This window comes from Coturnix japonica, unplaced genomic scaffold (assembly GCF_054131305.1).
Source record: "Coturnix japonica strain WE unplaced genomic scaffold, WE-NBRP24 Scf061, whole genome shotgun sequence".
Classification (NCBI taxonomy): Eukaryota; Metazoa; Chordata; class Aves; order Galliformes; family Phasianidae; genus Coturnix; species Coturnix japonica.
The window spans coordinates 93,258-106,684 of record NW_028188964.1 but is presented as its reverse complement, the minus strand read 5'-3'; the positions used below and the strand labels follow the sequence as shown (position 1 = coordinate 106,684).

Below are 13,427 nucleotides of genomic sequence, written 5' to 3'. Positions count from 1 at the left end.
GCCCCGTCCAACCTGGTCTTGAACACCTCCAAGGACGGGGCATCCACAACCTCACTGGGCAGCCTGTTCCAGGACCTAACCACCCTTCTAGTAAAGAAATTTCCCCTAACATCCAACCTAAATCTTCCCTCTTTTAACTTAAAACCATTTCCCCTAGTCCTGCTATTATCAGCCCTTTCGAAGAGTTTACTCCCCTCCTGGGAGTAAGTTCCCTTCAGGTATTGAAAGGCTGCAATGAGGTCACCCCGCAACCTTCTCTTCTCCAGGCTGAACAAACCCAACTCCCTCAGCCTGTCCTCATAGGGGAGGTGCTCCAGCCCCCTGATCATCTTTGTGGCCCTCCTCTGGACCCTTTCCAAAATCTCCATATCTTTTTTGTACTGAGGGCTCCACACCTGGACACAGTACTCCAGATGGGGCCTCACAAGAGCAGAGTAGAGAGGGACGATCACCTCCCTATCCCTGCTGACCACCCCTCTCCTGATGGAGCCCAGGATCCCATTTGCTTTCCGGGCTGCCAGAGCGCACTGCTGGCTCATGTTAAGTTTCTATTCACCTATGAAGAAAACACTAAAACCTTCCCCTGTCTTTGTTACCTGGACAGCAAAAGCATGCCAGTGCGTATCAATACACAAATCCACACACATGTGCCTGAATACGGTAACTCAGCACTGCATGGAGCTGCAGCACGTTCTGCTCAGCCACAACAAGGGTTTGGGTTGTTGTTTTTTTTTTCTTTTCTGATGTAAAAATCAAATATTTTGGTATTTTAGGTTTGTTTTGTTGGTTTTGGTTTTTTTTAAGGTATCAAGTGCAGTAAAACCTACAACCAGGACAGACAGAAGATCAAATTCAAGTGATTCGGAACTCTTTCATTAAAGTGCTGCACTTTTCTGTGCTAAGCATTTCCTACAGTCAGTAAGGAAAGGCTGGAACCTTTTACTCACACAAACACTAGTGAATTTTCCAAAAAAAAAATGTTTTTTTTCAGGGAATTTTCCCAAATCTAAACTAAAGAGAGGAGAAGTCGGGCTCTCAAGTTAGTTGCTGGACTGACTGCATGACAAAGGGAACAAAAACAGCAGTTAAGGACAAAGTTTCCTTCCCTCCTCCAATACTGATAGAAATGCTGCCTTTTTACCTTTAGTACCTTCACAACAGATTGGCAGATTCCTACGTTCCTAAAGACCTCAATGCTGCTCAGCACAGACACGGGGCACCAACTGTCACTGGACTCTGCACCGTGGAACACGCACACAGCTCAGCACTTCTGTTCTCCTCACAATTGGAAGGGTTCTAGAATCGGGAGCATGAAGCGGACTAGAAATACCTCACATCCCTCTGCTCCTTACGAGCCCTTCCATTTTAAAACAAGATAACCCCAGACACATCTGTTAGCACAGCAGCCCAAATGCTAACCAGAGCACACAGTGTGTAACGCCGAAAGTACCAGTTTAATGCCATGCCACAAACCCTATTTAATGGTGCAGGTGACCGCCCCTATCAGATACCCGTGACCTCCCTGACTCCAGCCCTGGTGCACGCAGGCACCACCTGCCCAATACCCAACATCTCCCCCCTCTTTATCATCTCCAGCCCCTGCAAAGGTTCCCCCACGTACTCCCTGTTACTCCAAAGGTGATTCGCACATTTAAGGCTATTCCGCAAATGAATCAAACATTAAACATATGCGAAAAACAATTAAGCTGTCATAATAACAGACCAAAGTGATGCAGCTGTAGTGCCTACAATCCTGAAAGCACACAACAGCAATCTGCCTAACAATTGTGAAATGCTGTATGGCAACACTTAGTCAACTTGTAGAGAACAGTGCATTCAAGTTCAAGATAACAGCACAGTACACAATGGAGTTACAACTTTTCCAAGTTCAATGTAACACTATTGTACAGAATCTTCGTGGCATTCCAGTTCTGTCCAGTGTGCATTATAATGTCACACTCCATAACCAGATAAGAAGACAAAACCATATTGGCTGTGCAGAATCGTTCTGAATGTCCACCACTGGGGGATTACCCAGGAACCCGGCAGCCCGCTCGACCCCGCTCCCGCACAGCCCCCACCCCCAGCAACATCCCCCCAAACACTGACAAACTGTGACACCCCACACAATGAACAAACGTTTACAAACTTCTTACAATGGGACCCCAAAGGGGCCCATCAGCCCCCGCCGGGCCCCCCCCGTGCCCCCATGAGGTGCCCCCCACCCAACGCTCCCCCGGTGCCAGCCCCACCCCACAGCAGCACCACCGACCCCACACGGCAGCAGCCCCAGACGCCGCCGCCCCACAGGGCAGACGAGGCGGCTCCAATGGGGGGGGATAAAGGGGGGGGTCGGGGGATAAAGGAGGTGGGGGACGGGGCTGGGGGGGGGAATGGAGCACGGACGGCAACGGGAGCACGGCCCTATAGGGGAGCACGGCCCTATAGGGGCGCATGGACGGCTATGGGAGCATGGCCCTATAAGGGATCACAGCCCTATATGGGATCAGGGCCCTATATGGGATCAGGGCCCTATAGAGGAGCACGGCCCCATAAGGGAGCATGGCCCTATAGGGGAGCACGGCCCTATAAGGGAGCACAGCCCTATATGGGATCAGAGCCCCCTATGGGATCAGGGCCCTATAAGGGATCACGGCCCTATATGGGAGCCGTGGTGCGACTCCATGGGGCTGCCGGCCCTGCTGAGGGCTCTGCTGCGGGAACGGAACCATAGGACCGGACTGAATGGAACGGACCGATCCAGGACGGGACAGAACGGAACGGACCGAGCCGGGACGGGACAGAACCGAGCAGACCAAACCGGGACGGCAGGTATGGGAATGGGGGGGGGGGGGGGGGCAACGGCAGGGGGGGGGCAATGTGACCGGGGGGTCACCTGGGGTCAGTGTCACTGGGGTCGCCATCATGGGGGTGTCACCATATTGGGGGGGTTCACCATTACTGGGGTCACTGTCATGGGGGGGGTCAACATAATGGGGGGTCACCTGGGGTCATTGCCACTGGGGTCACCATATTGGGGGGGGTGTCCCCATCCCTGGTCGCCATTTGCCATGTTCCACCATGTCTGTGTGTGTCCCCAGGTGTGTCGGTGTCACCACGGCTCAGCACAGCGTCAGCAGGACCTCCCTTATCAGCAGGACCCCCCCCACCCCCCCATCCCCCCTTATCACCATGTCCCCCCCTATCACCACCAAGGCCCTCCTTCTCACTATCACGACCCACTATCGCACCACCACAGCGCCCCCTGTCGGCCCGCCCCCCCTTATCAGCCCGCCCCCGTTTCCCGTCCCCGTTCTGCCCGTTCTGCCGCCGTAACGGGGAGTCCCGCGCGGTGTGGAGCAGCCACGCTCTGAAGGACGCGCGTGGCCGCGTGCTGTGCCCCATCCTGCGGCGCTACGTGTGTCCGCAGTGCGGCGCCACGCGGGACAACGCGCACACCAGGAGGTTCTGCCCGCTCACCCCGGCGTCATATCGCTCTGTGTATGCACCGAGAGCACGGGGACACGGGGACGGCGGTGACTGATAGCAGGTAATGGGGTATGGGGTTATAGGGGCTATTAGGTGATGGGCTTGTGGGTTATCGGGTTATTTATGGGGTTGTGGGGGTTATGGGGTTATTTATGGGGTTATGGGGTTGGCTATGGGGTTATGGGGTTATAGGGGTATGGGGTTATTGGGGTTTGGGGTTGTGGGGTTATAAGGGGTTATGGGCTATAGGGGTTATGGGGTTGGCCCCCACATATTGTACTGTGTGTGTCGGGGCAGTTGTGGTGGTGATGATGTTAATTAAGGCCGTAATTACTAATTACTATTACTAATAACGCACTCTGTGTCATCCCCAGGCTGTGCTGAGCGCAACGTGGGACAGAAGGCAGCAGCTGGGCACCAACTGTGCACCATCATTAGTGCACTGTCACTTGTGCACCATCATTTGTACACCATCAGCTTTGCACCACCACTTGTGCACCATCATCTTTACACCATCACTTTACACCTTCAGTTGTGCATCATCACTTGTGCACCATAGCTTTGCACCATCACTTTGCACCACTACTTTGTACCATCATTTGTACACCATCACTTGTGCACCATCCCTTTGCACCTTCAGTTGTGCACCACCACTTTGCACCATCATTTGTGCACCGTCAGCTTTACACCACCACTTTGCACCAGGAGCAGAGCTCAGCAGCCGTTCCCTGTTGTGTTGTTGTGTTATTGTGTAGTTGTGTTGTTCCAGCCCTGCTCACACTCGTGTGTTTATTGCACCATTATGGGCTTTTTTCCCCCAATAAAGCCCCACTCACAGCTGCAGCTTCATCCTGGCTCGTCCCCCTCCATCTTCCTCCTCCTCCTCCTGCTGTTGTTCACCCCCCGGCTCCGCTCACGACGCAGCCGCAGCAGCGACTCCAGGGCACGATGGGCGCTCATCACACGGCGGCTGTAGGATAATGGGACCCCATAGGGGATAATGAGACCCCATAGAGACCAATGAGACCTCATAGGGAACAATGGGACCCCACAAAGACCAATGAGACCCCATAGGGGGCAATGAGAGTCCCCATAAGGGACAGTGAGACCCCATAGGGGATAGTGAGACCCCTATAGGGCACGATGGGCGCTCATCACACGGCGGCTGCAGGGACAATGAGACCCCATAGGGGACAGTGAGACCCCATAGAGACCAATGAGACCCCATAGGGGATAATGAGAGCCCATAGGGGATAGTGAGACCCCACAGGGGACAGTGAGACCCCATAGGGGACAGTGAGACCCCATAAGTGCCAATGGGACCCTAACCCTAACCCCCCCCCCAGCACTCACTTGAGGTTGGACAGCTCGAGGATCAGCCCCCCCAGCACCGCAGACGCATCCTCACGTGGTGCCACCTCATTCCTGGGGGTCAAAGGGGGTGAAAATGGCACCAATCCGGGGCTTTTTAAGCCCAAAATGAGCTCTGGGTTCTAGTGGGGGGAGGGGGTTTGACCTGGGGGTGCAGCTGGGTGAGGCCAGGAGCCCATCGGCGTCCACAGGGCACAGAGGGGCTGCAGGCTGGGAGGGGGTGGGGGGCTGGGGGAAAAATGGGGTGAAATGGGGGCAACTGGGGCAACAGGGGATGAACTGGGGGGAACTGGGATGAACTGGGGTGAATGGGGGTGAATGGGGGGGGATTGGGGGATATGAGAGTGACTTGGGGGGGGACTGGAGTGATGTGGGGTGAATTGGGGTGAATGGGAGAGAATTGGGGGTATTGGGGGGGTCTGAGAGTGACGGGGGGGAACTGGGATGAACTGGGGTGAATGGGGACAAATTGGGGGGGATTGGGGGAACTGAGGGTGACTTGGGGGGGGACTGGGGTGAATTGGGGTGAATGGGGGAGAATTGGGGAGGTTGGGGAGGGACTGGGATGAATTGGGGTGATTTGGGGTGAATGGGGGAGAATTGGGGAGGTTGGGGAGGGACTGGGATGAATTGGGGTGATTTGGGGTGAATGGGGGCAAGGGGGATCTGAGAGTGACTGGGGGGGGAACTGGGATGAATTTGTGTGATTTGGGGGTGAATGGCGGAGAACTGGGGTTAATTGGGGTAAGTTGGAGTGATTTGGGGTGAACTGGGGTAAATTGGGGCAATCTAGAGTGGAATGGGGGGTAAACTGGGGTGAACTGGAGCTCTATGGGGTGAAGAGGGACAATGTGGGGTGCAGTGGGGTGCTATGGGGCTGTTCCCTATGGGTTCTCATAGTACTCTGGCATTACCTGCAGCAGCTCGGTGTCCCCCCCTGGCACCCCACTGTGCTCCGGTGCTGAGATGTGGGGCAGCCCCACAGTGCCAGCCCCATAGCGCTCCTCATGCTCTGCCCCACAAGTGGGCTCCGCTTTGGCTGCCCACTCCCCCTCCAATGGCTCTTTGGTGGCCTCAATGCATTCTGTGCCCCCATCGGTGTCACTATGGGGCTGTGGGGTGCTATGGGGCTGTAGGTCCCCCATTTCAGGGCTGTTCTGGTCCTCCTGCTGCTCGCAGCCATCCATCCCATCCTGGAACAAACCCCCCCATAACCTGTGTGCTCCCTGCCCCATAGCCATGGGGAGCTGTGGGGTGACGCTGGGGGGGCAGAGGCCCTGTCCTACCTGTGCCAATGGGGCTGCTGTGGGGCTGAGCTCCTCCATCACGCTGAGCTGTGGGGCGGCTGCTGGGCCTCCGTTATCAGAGCGGCTGGGAACCAAACAGACCCCAAACCCCATCAGCTGGGGGGCACCGGGACCCATTGCTGGCCCCAGGCCCCATTCCTACCCCCAAGCCCCATTTCCACCTCCAGCCCCCCCTCTGCCCCCCGCCCTCCCATTTCCCCCCATTACCTCTCTGTTCCATCTCCATGCACTGAGTCCATCCCTCCGCCATTGTCCAGAGCGTCGCCTCCAATCATGGCCCCCATACTGATGTCCTCCATATTGGTGTCCCCCCCATTTATGTCTCCCCCATTGCTGTCCCCCATATTGCTGTCTCCCCCCTTGGTGTCCCCAATATTAGTGTCCCCTCCACTTACATACCCCTCATTGCTGCCCCCTCTATTGGTGTCCCCCCCATTTCTGTCCCTCTCCTTGATGTCCCCTCCATTGATGTCCCCCTCATTGGTGTCCCCCATATTGCTGCCCCCTCCATTGGTCTCCTCTTCCTCGGTGCCCCTCATATTAGTATCCCCCCCCTTGGTGTCCCCTCTATTGATGTCCTCCCCCTTGGTATCCACTCCATTAGTGTCTGCCATATTGGTGTCCACCATACTGGTGTCCCCTCCCTTGCTGTCCCTCCCCTTGGTGTCCCTGTCCCCTCCATTTTTGTCCCCTCCATTGGTGTCCACCATATTGGTGTCCGCCATATTGGTGTTTGCCATATTGGTGTCCCCCCCCTTGGTGTCCCCTCTATTGTTGTCCTCCCCATTGGTGCCCCATCCAATCATGTCCCCCCCCTTGCTGTCCGCCATATTGGTGTCCCCTCCATTGTTTTCCCCCTCATTGGTGTCCCCTCTATTAGTGTACCCTCCATTGATGTCCCCCCCCTTGCTGTCCCCCATATTAGTGTCCCCCCCATTAGTGTCCTCCATATTGCTGTCCACCATATTGCTGCCCACCATATTGCTGTCCCCCATATTGGTGTCCCCTTTATTAGTGTCCCCTCCATTGATGTCCCCCCCCTTGCTGTCCACCATATTGTTGTCCCCACTATAGTCGTCCCCCCCCTTGTTGTCTCCCCTCAGTCCTGCCCTGACTTTGACATTGGGGCCATCATGGTGGTCAACACCTGCAAGAGGAACAGCAGCTGCTTGGACGCCATTTTGTGGCCATTTTGAGGCCCTTTGGAAACCATTTTGTGACCATTTCGTGGCCATTTTGAGGCCATTTTGCGGCTGCTTGGAGGCCATTTGGTGACCATTTTAAGACCGCTTGGAGGCCCATTGGAGGACATTTTGAGACCATTTTAAGGCCATTTTTTGGCCATTTTGAGGCCATTTTAAGTCATTACCTGTCACCTGGCTGCTCCTCCTTTTGCCCATGGCGCCGCTCACCTGAGGGGAACACACGCCCATTGAGCATTATTTCCTCACTATTTCCCCTCAAATCCCCCCTGGCCGCCCGGTCTCTCTCACTCCACGTCCCAGAATAACACCGTTATCCCGCTATAACGAGGCCCAATGGCGCCCATCCCGCCCCAAGGCCCTTCCCGGCCCCGCCGCCATTTTGCTTCACCTCAGCTCCCGCCCGACGCCTTCCCGCCTTTTTCACACCGCGCGCTCTGCGCCTGAGCCGCGCGGGGGACGCTGGGAGTTGCAGTCCCCGGAGAGACGTAACGCGGCGCAGCGCGGGGGACACTGGGACTTGCAGTTCGCGGCGCGCCGTAAAGCGCAGCGGGGTGCGGCGCTTTTGCGACAGCGTCGCCGTAAAGTGCGGAGGTGTTGGTAGCCCCGTAGGAGGAAGCGGTGAGTGGGGACGGACCGGGAGCGGGGGGGTCCGATGGGGGGGGATCGAACGGCGGGGTCCAATAGGGGGGGGATAGACCGGGGGGGGTCCAATGGGGGGGATCTAATGGGGTGGGGGTCCGATGGGGGGGGTTCAGTGGGGGAGGGGGGGGGTACAACGGGGGGATCCAATGGAGGGCGGGGGATTCAATGGGGGGGGGGGATACAATGGGGGGGGATCTAATGTGGGGGGGGGTCCGATGGGGGGTGTACAACCGGGGGGGTCTGTGCTCTGTCACAGGCATACAAGCCTGTTGGAAGGAGTGCATTGAGGCTGCAGCGCCCAGATGATAAACCTGAGTTAGCTGTCACCAGCAACCAAGCTTACGGTTAATTTCTGAAACAAGATTAGTGACAGTATTTCCAGGCAGCTGGCACAGAAGCTTCTTGTATTACAGCGCTGACAACACACATTCACCAGAGCCAGCAATTACAAAAAAATTCCCCACTCCCACCAGACCTTGAAGGACAGAGACCAATTTAGGTTTCTTCACTCTCACGAAGGGGAGTAAGTAAGAAGGTTCACTCAGTAATTCAACCTTACAGAGGCTACTTAGTAATTCTGTGAATTTAAGGAATTATAAAATGATGGATAAAAATCAGAAGTATTTTGTATTTAAATATATGTATACATTATACAGTTATTCTAATGCGACATCAAATGATTACCATTTTGCCCACAGATGTGAGAACTGTTAAGAGAAAATATACTTGCTTTTAACCACTGTAGATCACTCATGGCACATACCTAAGGACAACATAACAGCTGAAAGCAGTAACTGGGAGAAACACTGTACAAAGTATACAGATTGGGCTGCACATGCATCAAGTGATTTATTAACACAACGAGGTTGGGGGGGAAGAAGAATTAAGTTTGATACCTGTTGTCTTCGTTTCTCCTCTTCAATAACAGCTTTGGCTTCTGCCTCTTTTATCTGTCCAGACATACAAAGTGATAAGTAACTGTTGTAAAAGCAGGTAAAACTATTATCTTACAGAGCCATAATTTATAGAACAGTTCTCAGAAAAGCGAGCAAAACCTTCACCAAGTGAGCTATGAGCTTACTCAGATTCTAAAACATTCTGTGAAAAACCTCTATCAATTCATGTTTGAAAAACATGGAACATAAGAGACGCTACCATGTTATAAAACTAAACTTCTGACTAACTGGAAAATTCAAATGACAAATATAAAACCTGGGGAAAATATAAATATATATATTCATTAATACCAGGGAAAATTCCTTAATAAAGTCACTCTAAGCTTTCAGTAACTCAATCCTCAATTCAGCACACTGTACACTGATGGGTAAATCCTTATATATGTATGTAATTTACACTCACACACTTCATTCCAAGTAGTTAAATATGCCCTGACTGCTAGAGCAAAAGGAAATCTCCACTTTTGTACCAAATGACATATTGGATAATGCATACTCATATTGTTCTACTGCTCTTGTCGTAATGGAAACTGTCAATGCAATTACATTTGCTTCACCATCAGAAAGTTTTATGAAAAATAAAACCTGGAACTACAACTGATCACTCTACAGAACTGTTACATAGCATTCAAGACAGCAAATTAAATGCCAGAAACTTAACCAGCTCATGCACCACTTCCTCATGTTTCCATAAAAGGCCTAGAAAAACAATGTGGATATTCTGTCTCTTTCGGTGAGATTATGCAGCAGTTTCTTTACTTCAAACAAAATTATTGGAGAGCATCCATGTTTACAATGGGCTGAAAAGCACATGCAGTTGCTGAAAGCTCTCTATAATTGTGGCAGTCACCTAATACTGTGTGACAGGAACACACAAGATAACACTTTGCTAACCTTCAAAGTAAAAGTAAGGCCTAAATGAAGTGCTTCTATAGCTCTCACTAGCAGTAATGATTTATTATCATTGATTAGCACTTCTTGGCTGAAGAGGAAATCTCCAGTTCCAATGTACATTAAAAATAAAGAGGTAATAGAGCATTACCTTAACACAGTGTTTCATCAAGTGAGTTGACACTATCTACAAGTAGTGCAATTCTCAGCAATAAGCCAGATTCAATAGTCCAAAAATTAAATGTGCAATTAAACTGTACGCTGAGTTACACTGCATTTCTTACTATTACTGTCTTGAAAAAATAGTGATCTGCCTGTTTTTTCCAACTTTTCTCAAGGCAATGAAGATAACATAACTAAAATGGATACACCACCTCAGACGCCTTCCGTTTCATTTCCTTGCATAACACATCACACTCCAGTGAAACTTGGCCTTCTTGTATCTTGCTGCACTGTACTTCCTGTTAAGTATAAATTGAATTGTTTGTAATTCATTTCCCTATATAAAAATTTAATTATAACGTTCATTTTGTTGGGAAAATTGTAAAACAATTTTATTCGGTATATTTACAGAATGAAGCTAATAAATAAATATTATTTGAAACTGTAACTGTATTCAAGCATCCTTTTCTATTTTCCTTCTCTCTGATAAGATAAACTGAATCAAGAATAAATCAAGTGGTTCAGTTTAATTTTTCTTGTCTTTTTTTCCACTTATTTATTTAAGACAAAGCAATATAACCTCGTGAACTCTGTTACAAAAGATACCATGCAAAGTAACTAATAAGTAACTCTTCTGAAACTTCGTATCAATTCTCTAAACTGGCTGAAACTACAGGGCAAGGTCTGGTCATGGGAAGATCTCCCCTACTTCCTTCTCCTTCCTCCCCCTTACATTGAAGGCCAAAACAAACAACAACAACAACAGAAAAAAAACCAAAAAAAAAACACCACCAAAACCAAAACAGAATACCAGCACAGAGAGAAAGTTATAATCTATACTACTAGCCTATGAAGAATTTTGTCAGGAAAGCACAGTAACATAGCCAGAAGCTATTCTGGTTTTCATGCTTTCTGACAATATGCAGAACAATTTTCATAGCATACAGCAAAATCCAAAAACTAACTTCTTCAGAGCAATTCCAGCATGCTAAGATAAACCACCTGCCTAGATGGTTAAGAATATGGTCCACTACAAGTTGTGGGTTACAAATTCAAGTGGTTTATACGATCTTGCATGTTTACATGCATAGCCTCATGATGCAACAGTTAACTTCAACACCAGAAAAGGAAGAAAAAATCCTCCTGTTTTGCACTCAAATTATGAGCTCCTACATTTGATATTATTTGTGATGGTTCAGATGAGGCATATTTACAGAGCAGCTTGGAATACGTGTCCTGTCAACTCCCAACTTCACCAGTAGTATACACAGACAGAAGACTGGTAGAGGAGAATTCAGCTGCAAATATTAGGTACTCAATTCTGTTTCTCCTTATCTTCAAGATTGCAGGCTGCAGGCACAGAAGACTAAATATACAGGTACACTGTCCTATCCAAGCTAAGAAAGAAGTGCACTATCTGCTGTAAGTATGCAGCTCCAAGCAAATATGCATAAGGACCTTCTGGAATCAAAGATACCCTAATTACGATCTCAGACAAGGGCAGATGCATAAAGCAAACGTTAAAAGACCTCATCTTTCACACTACAGAAATGAGTCATATTTCTGCAGTCAGATTAGCTGCAACTAATACACAGTCCAATTATCAATGGCTTATTGGTTCTACCAGCATTTACCCTCTACACTGTAGCTCTCTGTACAAAAGAGAGCATGGATTTGGGGCTTGACCTGGAAAACAGTGAGATGATATTTAAGGTGGGGATAGTGTTTTCTTCTCTTTCTGAAGGGAGACACCATTTCATTAGGAATCAGAAGGACCACTTCGTGGCTATTTAAATAAGTGGGCTGTCATCATATAAGAATTAATTTTTATTAATTATATAATTAACTCAACAACCTTTCCACCTTATTAAAATCAAATTTACAAGATTGAGGGGGGGAAAAAAAGTAACCGTCATCATATTTAAGGACCATAAAACTTTCAGAATAGCAGATCTGGAATGTTCCATTTCAGGCCACTGTAAAAGTGAAAAGCGAGCATCCTAAACATTAATTTCATTGCTTCTTTCTACCACATTTCAGTTGGACATCCACATAATCACTGAAGACATCCCGGCACTCTGGGACAATAAAATCTGAACTGGTCTGAAATAGCTATACAGTGTCAGAACTCAGCAGAAGATGATGACACATTTCAGTTTTACAAAAACAGTACGAAAATTAGGGACAGCAACAACTAGATGTAACAGAGCTATCATGGAAATACCCATCTTCCTTATTCAATTAAGTCTGGCATAAGAAACAAGACCTCAAAGATCATCAAGTCCAACTGTAAACCTATATCTTAAGGAACAAGAAGCAGAAGTATACACGCAACCAATGATATTATTGATTTTACTGGACACAGTAGAGTAAGAAAAACTGAAATTAGTAAGAGCACTTAGTCACAACAAAATAATTTATCCTCAGCAGAAGTCAACATTTCAACTTACAAATAAAGAAAAGCTAGTTATTTATAAGCAGAGACTGCTCAATTTGAAGCACGTACTCTGGGCATTACCATCCTTTCTCTTGGACATGCGCCCTGCAAGATCTGAGATTTCTGAAGACATTTCTTGGAGAAGCTAAGAACTCTGGGGAAACTGCATCTGTGTGGAAAGCTCAGAAGTTAACCGGGTCTTGAAAATAATTTAAGCATGCTTTGTTCAAGCCAGATAGTGAATTTTTCATTAAGTTAACACTTGTCAAGAGGTCACAGCAGCCTCTGTTTTTCCCCTCATCATACTTGATAGCTATAAGCTTTGTCCTTTATCTCTGCTGAAAGCTAAGGATGCTGATGCCTCTGTTTGCTTTAAGGGCCTCAGACAACCATCAATTAGGAATTCAAAACATCTGTGACTGTTCCAATTTATGTAATTATAAACTTCTCAGTTCCTAATGAGGAAAATGTGCTTTGACTTCTTAAATCACTCCAGATCATCTGATTATTTTCCTAATGGAACTACAAAAATTGAAGTGTGCTTGAAGAGAAAGTTATTGCAAATCTGGGAGCTAACATTTTCTACAATGAATTTTATGTTCCTTAGTGAATATTTTGATTGTTCCACCCAGACTTTCAGCTGCTGTTGCTGCTCTGCTCAAGTAACTGATTCTATTCCAGTCTTGACTAGAGACAATCCATGTACACAAGCCTAGGAACATACAAAGAAAATGTGTCACTCTCAGAACTGCAACTTCAAAACTTACCTTTTTCAGTCGCTTACAAGGACACTTGAGTTTAACCTTCTGGCTGCAGTTCAGAGGACAATCACCTGAATGGCAAATCTCTTCACACCGGTGACCACAAGGCAACTACAAGCAAAACAAGAAATACCCCACCAATGAATAACTGAAATTGCATGCAGTCTATGAACTAGTTTTATTTCAGACACAGCAGCTAAACAGAA

At 48.9% G+C, this 13,427-nt stretch overlaps 1 protein-coding gene and 1 long non-coding RNA gene across 5 annotated transcripts; one reads left to right on the top strand and one right to left on the bottom strand.

The window, feature by feature from the left end:
• Positions 1-3,335: 3,335 nt before the first annotated feature.
• Positions 3,336-9,630, bottom strand: LOC146751775 (uncharacterized). Of its 4 annotated transcripts, none has more exons than XM_085533468.1 (7): positions 8,911-9,630; positions 7,537-7,579; positions 6,147-6,231; positions 5,775-6,053; positions 5,006-5,088; positions 4,843-4,914; positions 3,336-4,459 (listed from the first exon to the last, which is right to left on the bottom strand). In XM_085533468.1, exons 3-7 carry the CDS (start codon positions 6,183-6,185, stop codon positions 4,336-4,338), a joined length of 597 nt encoding a protein of 198 aa, XP_085389594.1. In that variant the 5' UTR covers positions 6,186-6,231; positions 7,537-7,579; positions 8,911-9,630; the 3' UTR covers positions 3,336-4,335. The 4 variants fall into 4 exon arrangements, with proteins under 4 accessions (XP_085389594.1, XP_085389593.1, XP_085389591.1 ...); XM_085533467.1 differs by lacking the exon at positions 8,911-9,630 and adding an exon at positions 7,761-7,835; XM_085533465.1 differs by lacking the exon at positions 8,911-9,630 and having other exon boundaries at positions 7,537-7,754.
• LOC146751774 (uncharacterized) lies at positions 8,233-10,471 on the top strand. The gene is made up of 2 exons (XR_014941111.1): positions 8,233-8,537; positions 10,200-10,471. It is a non-coding gene; the product is annotated as an uncharacterized LOC146751774 (long non-coding RNA).
• Positions 10,472-13,427: the final 2,956 nt, after the last annotated feature.

Excerpts from the sequence above, each read along its gene's own strand:
- LOC146751775 (XM_085533464.1), bottom strand. The coding sequence starts at position 6,511 with ATGGGGGACAGCAATGGGGGAGACATAAATGGGGGGGACACCAATATG. Across the intron at positions 6,232-6,374 it reads CATGGAGATGGAACAGAGAG|CCGCTCTGATAACGGAGGCC; the intron begins GTAATGGGGGGA and ends TTTGGTTCCCAG. Across the intron at positions 5,089-5,774 it reads GGGACACCGAGCTGCTGCAG|CCCCCCACCCCCTCCCAGCC; the intron begins GTAATGCCAGAG and ends TTTTTCCCCCAG.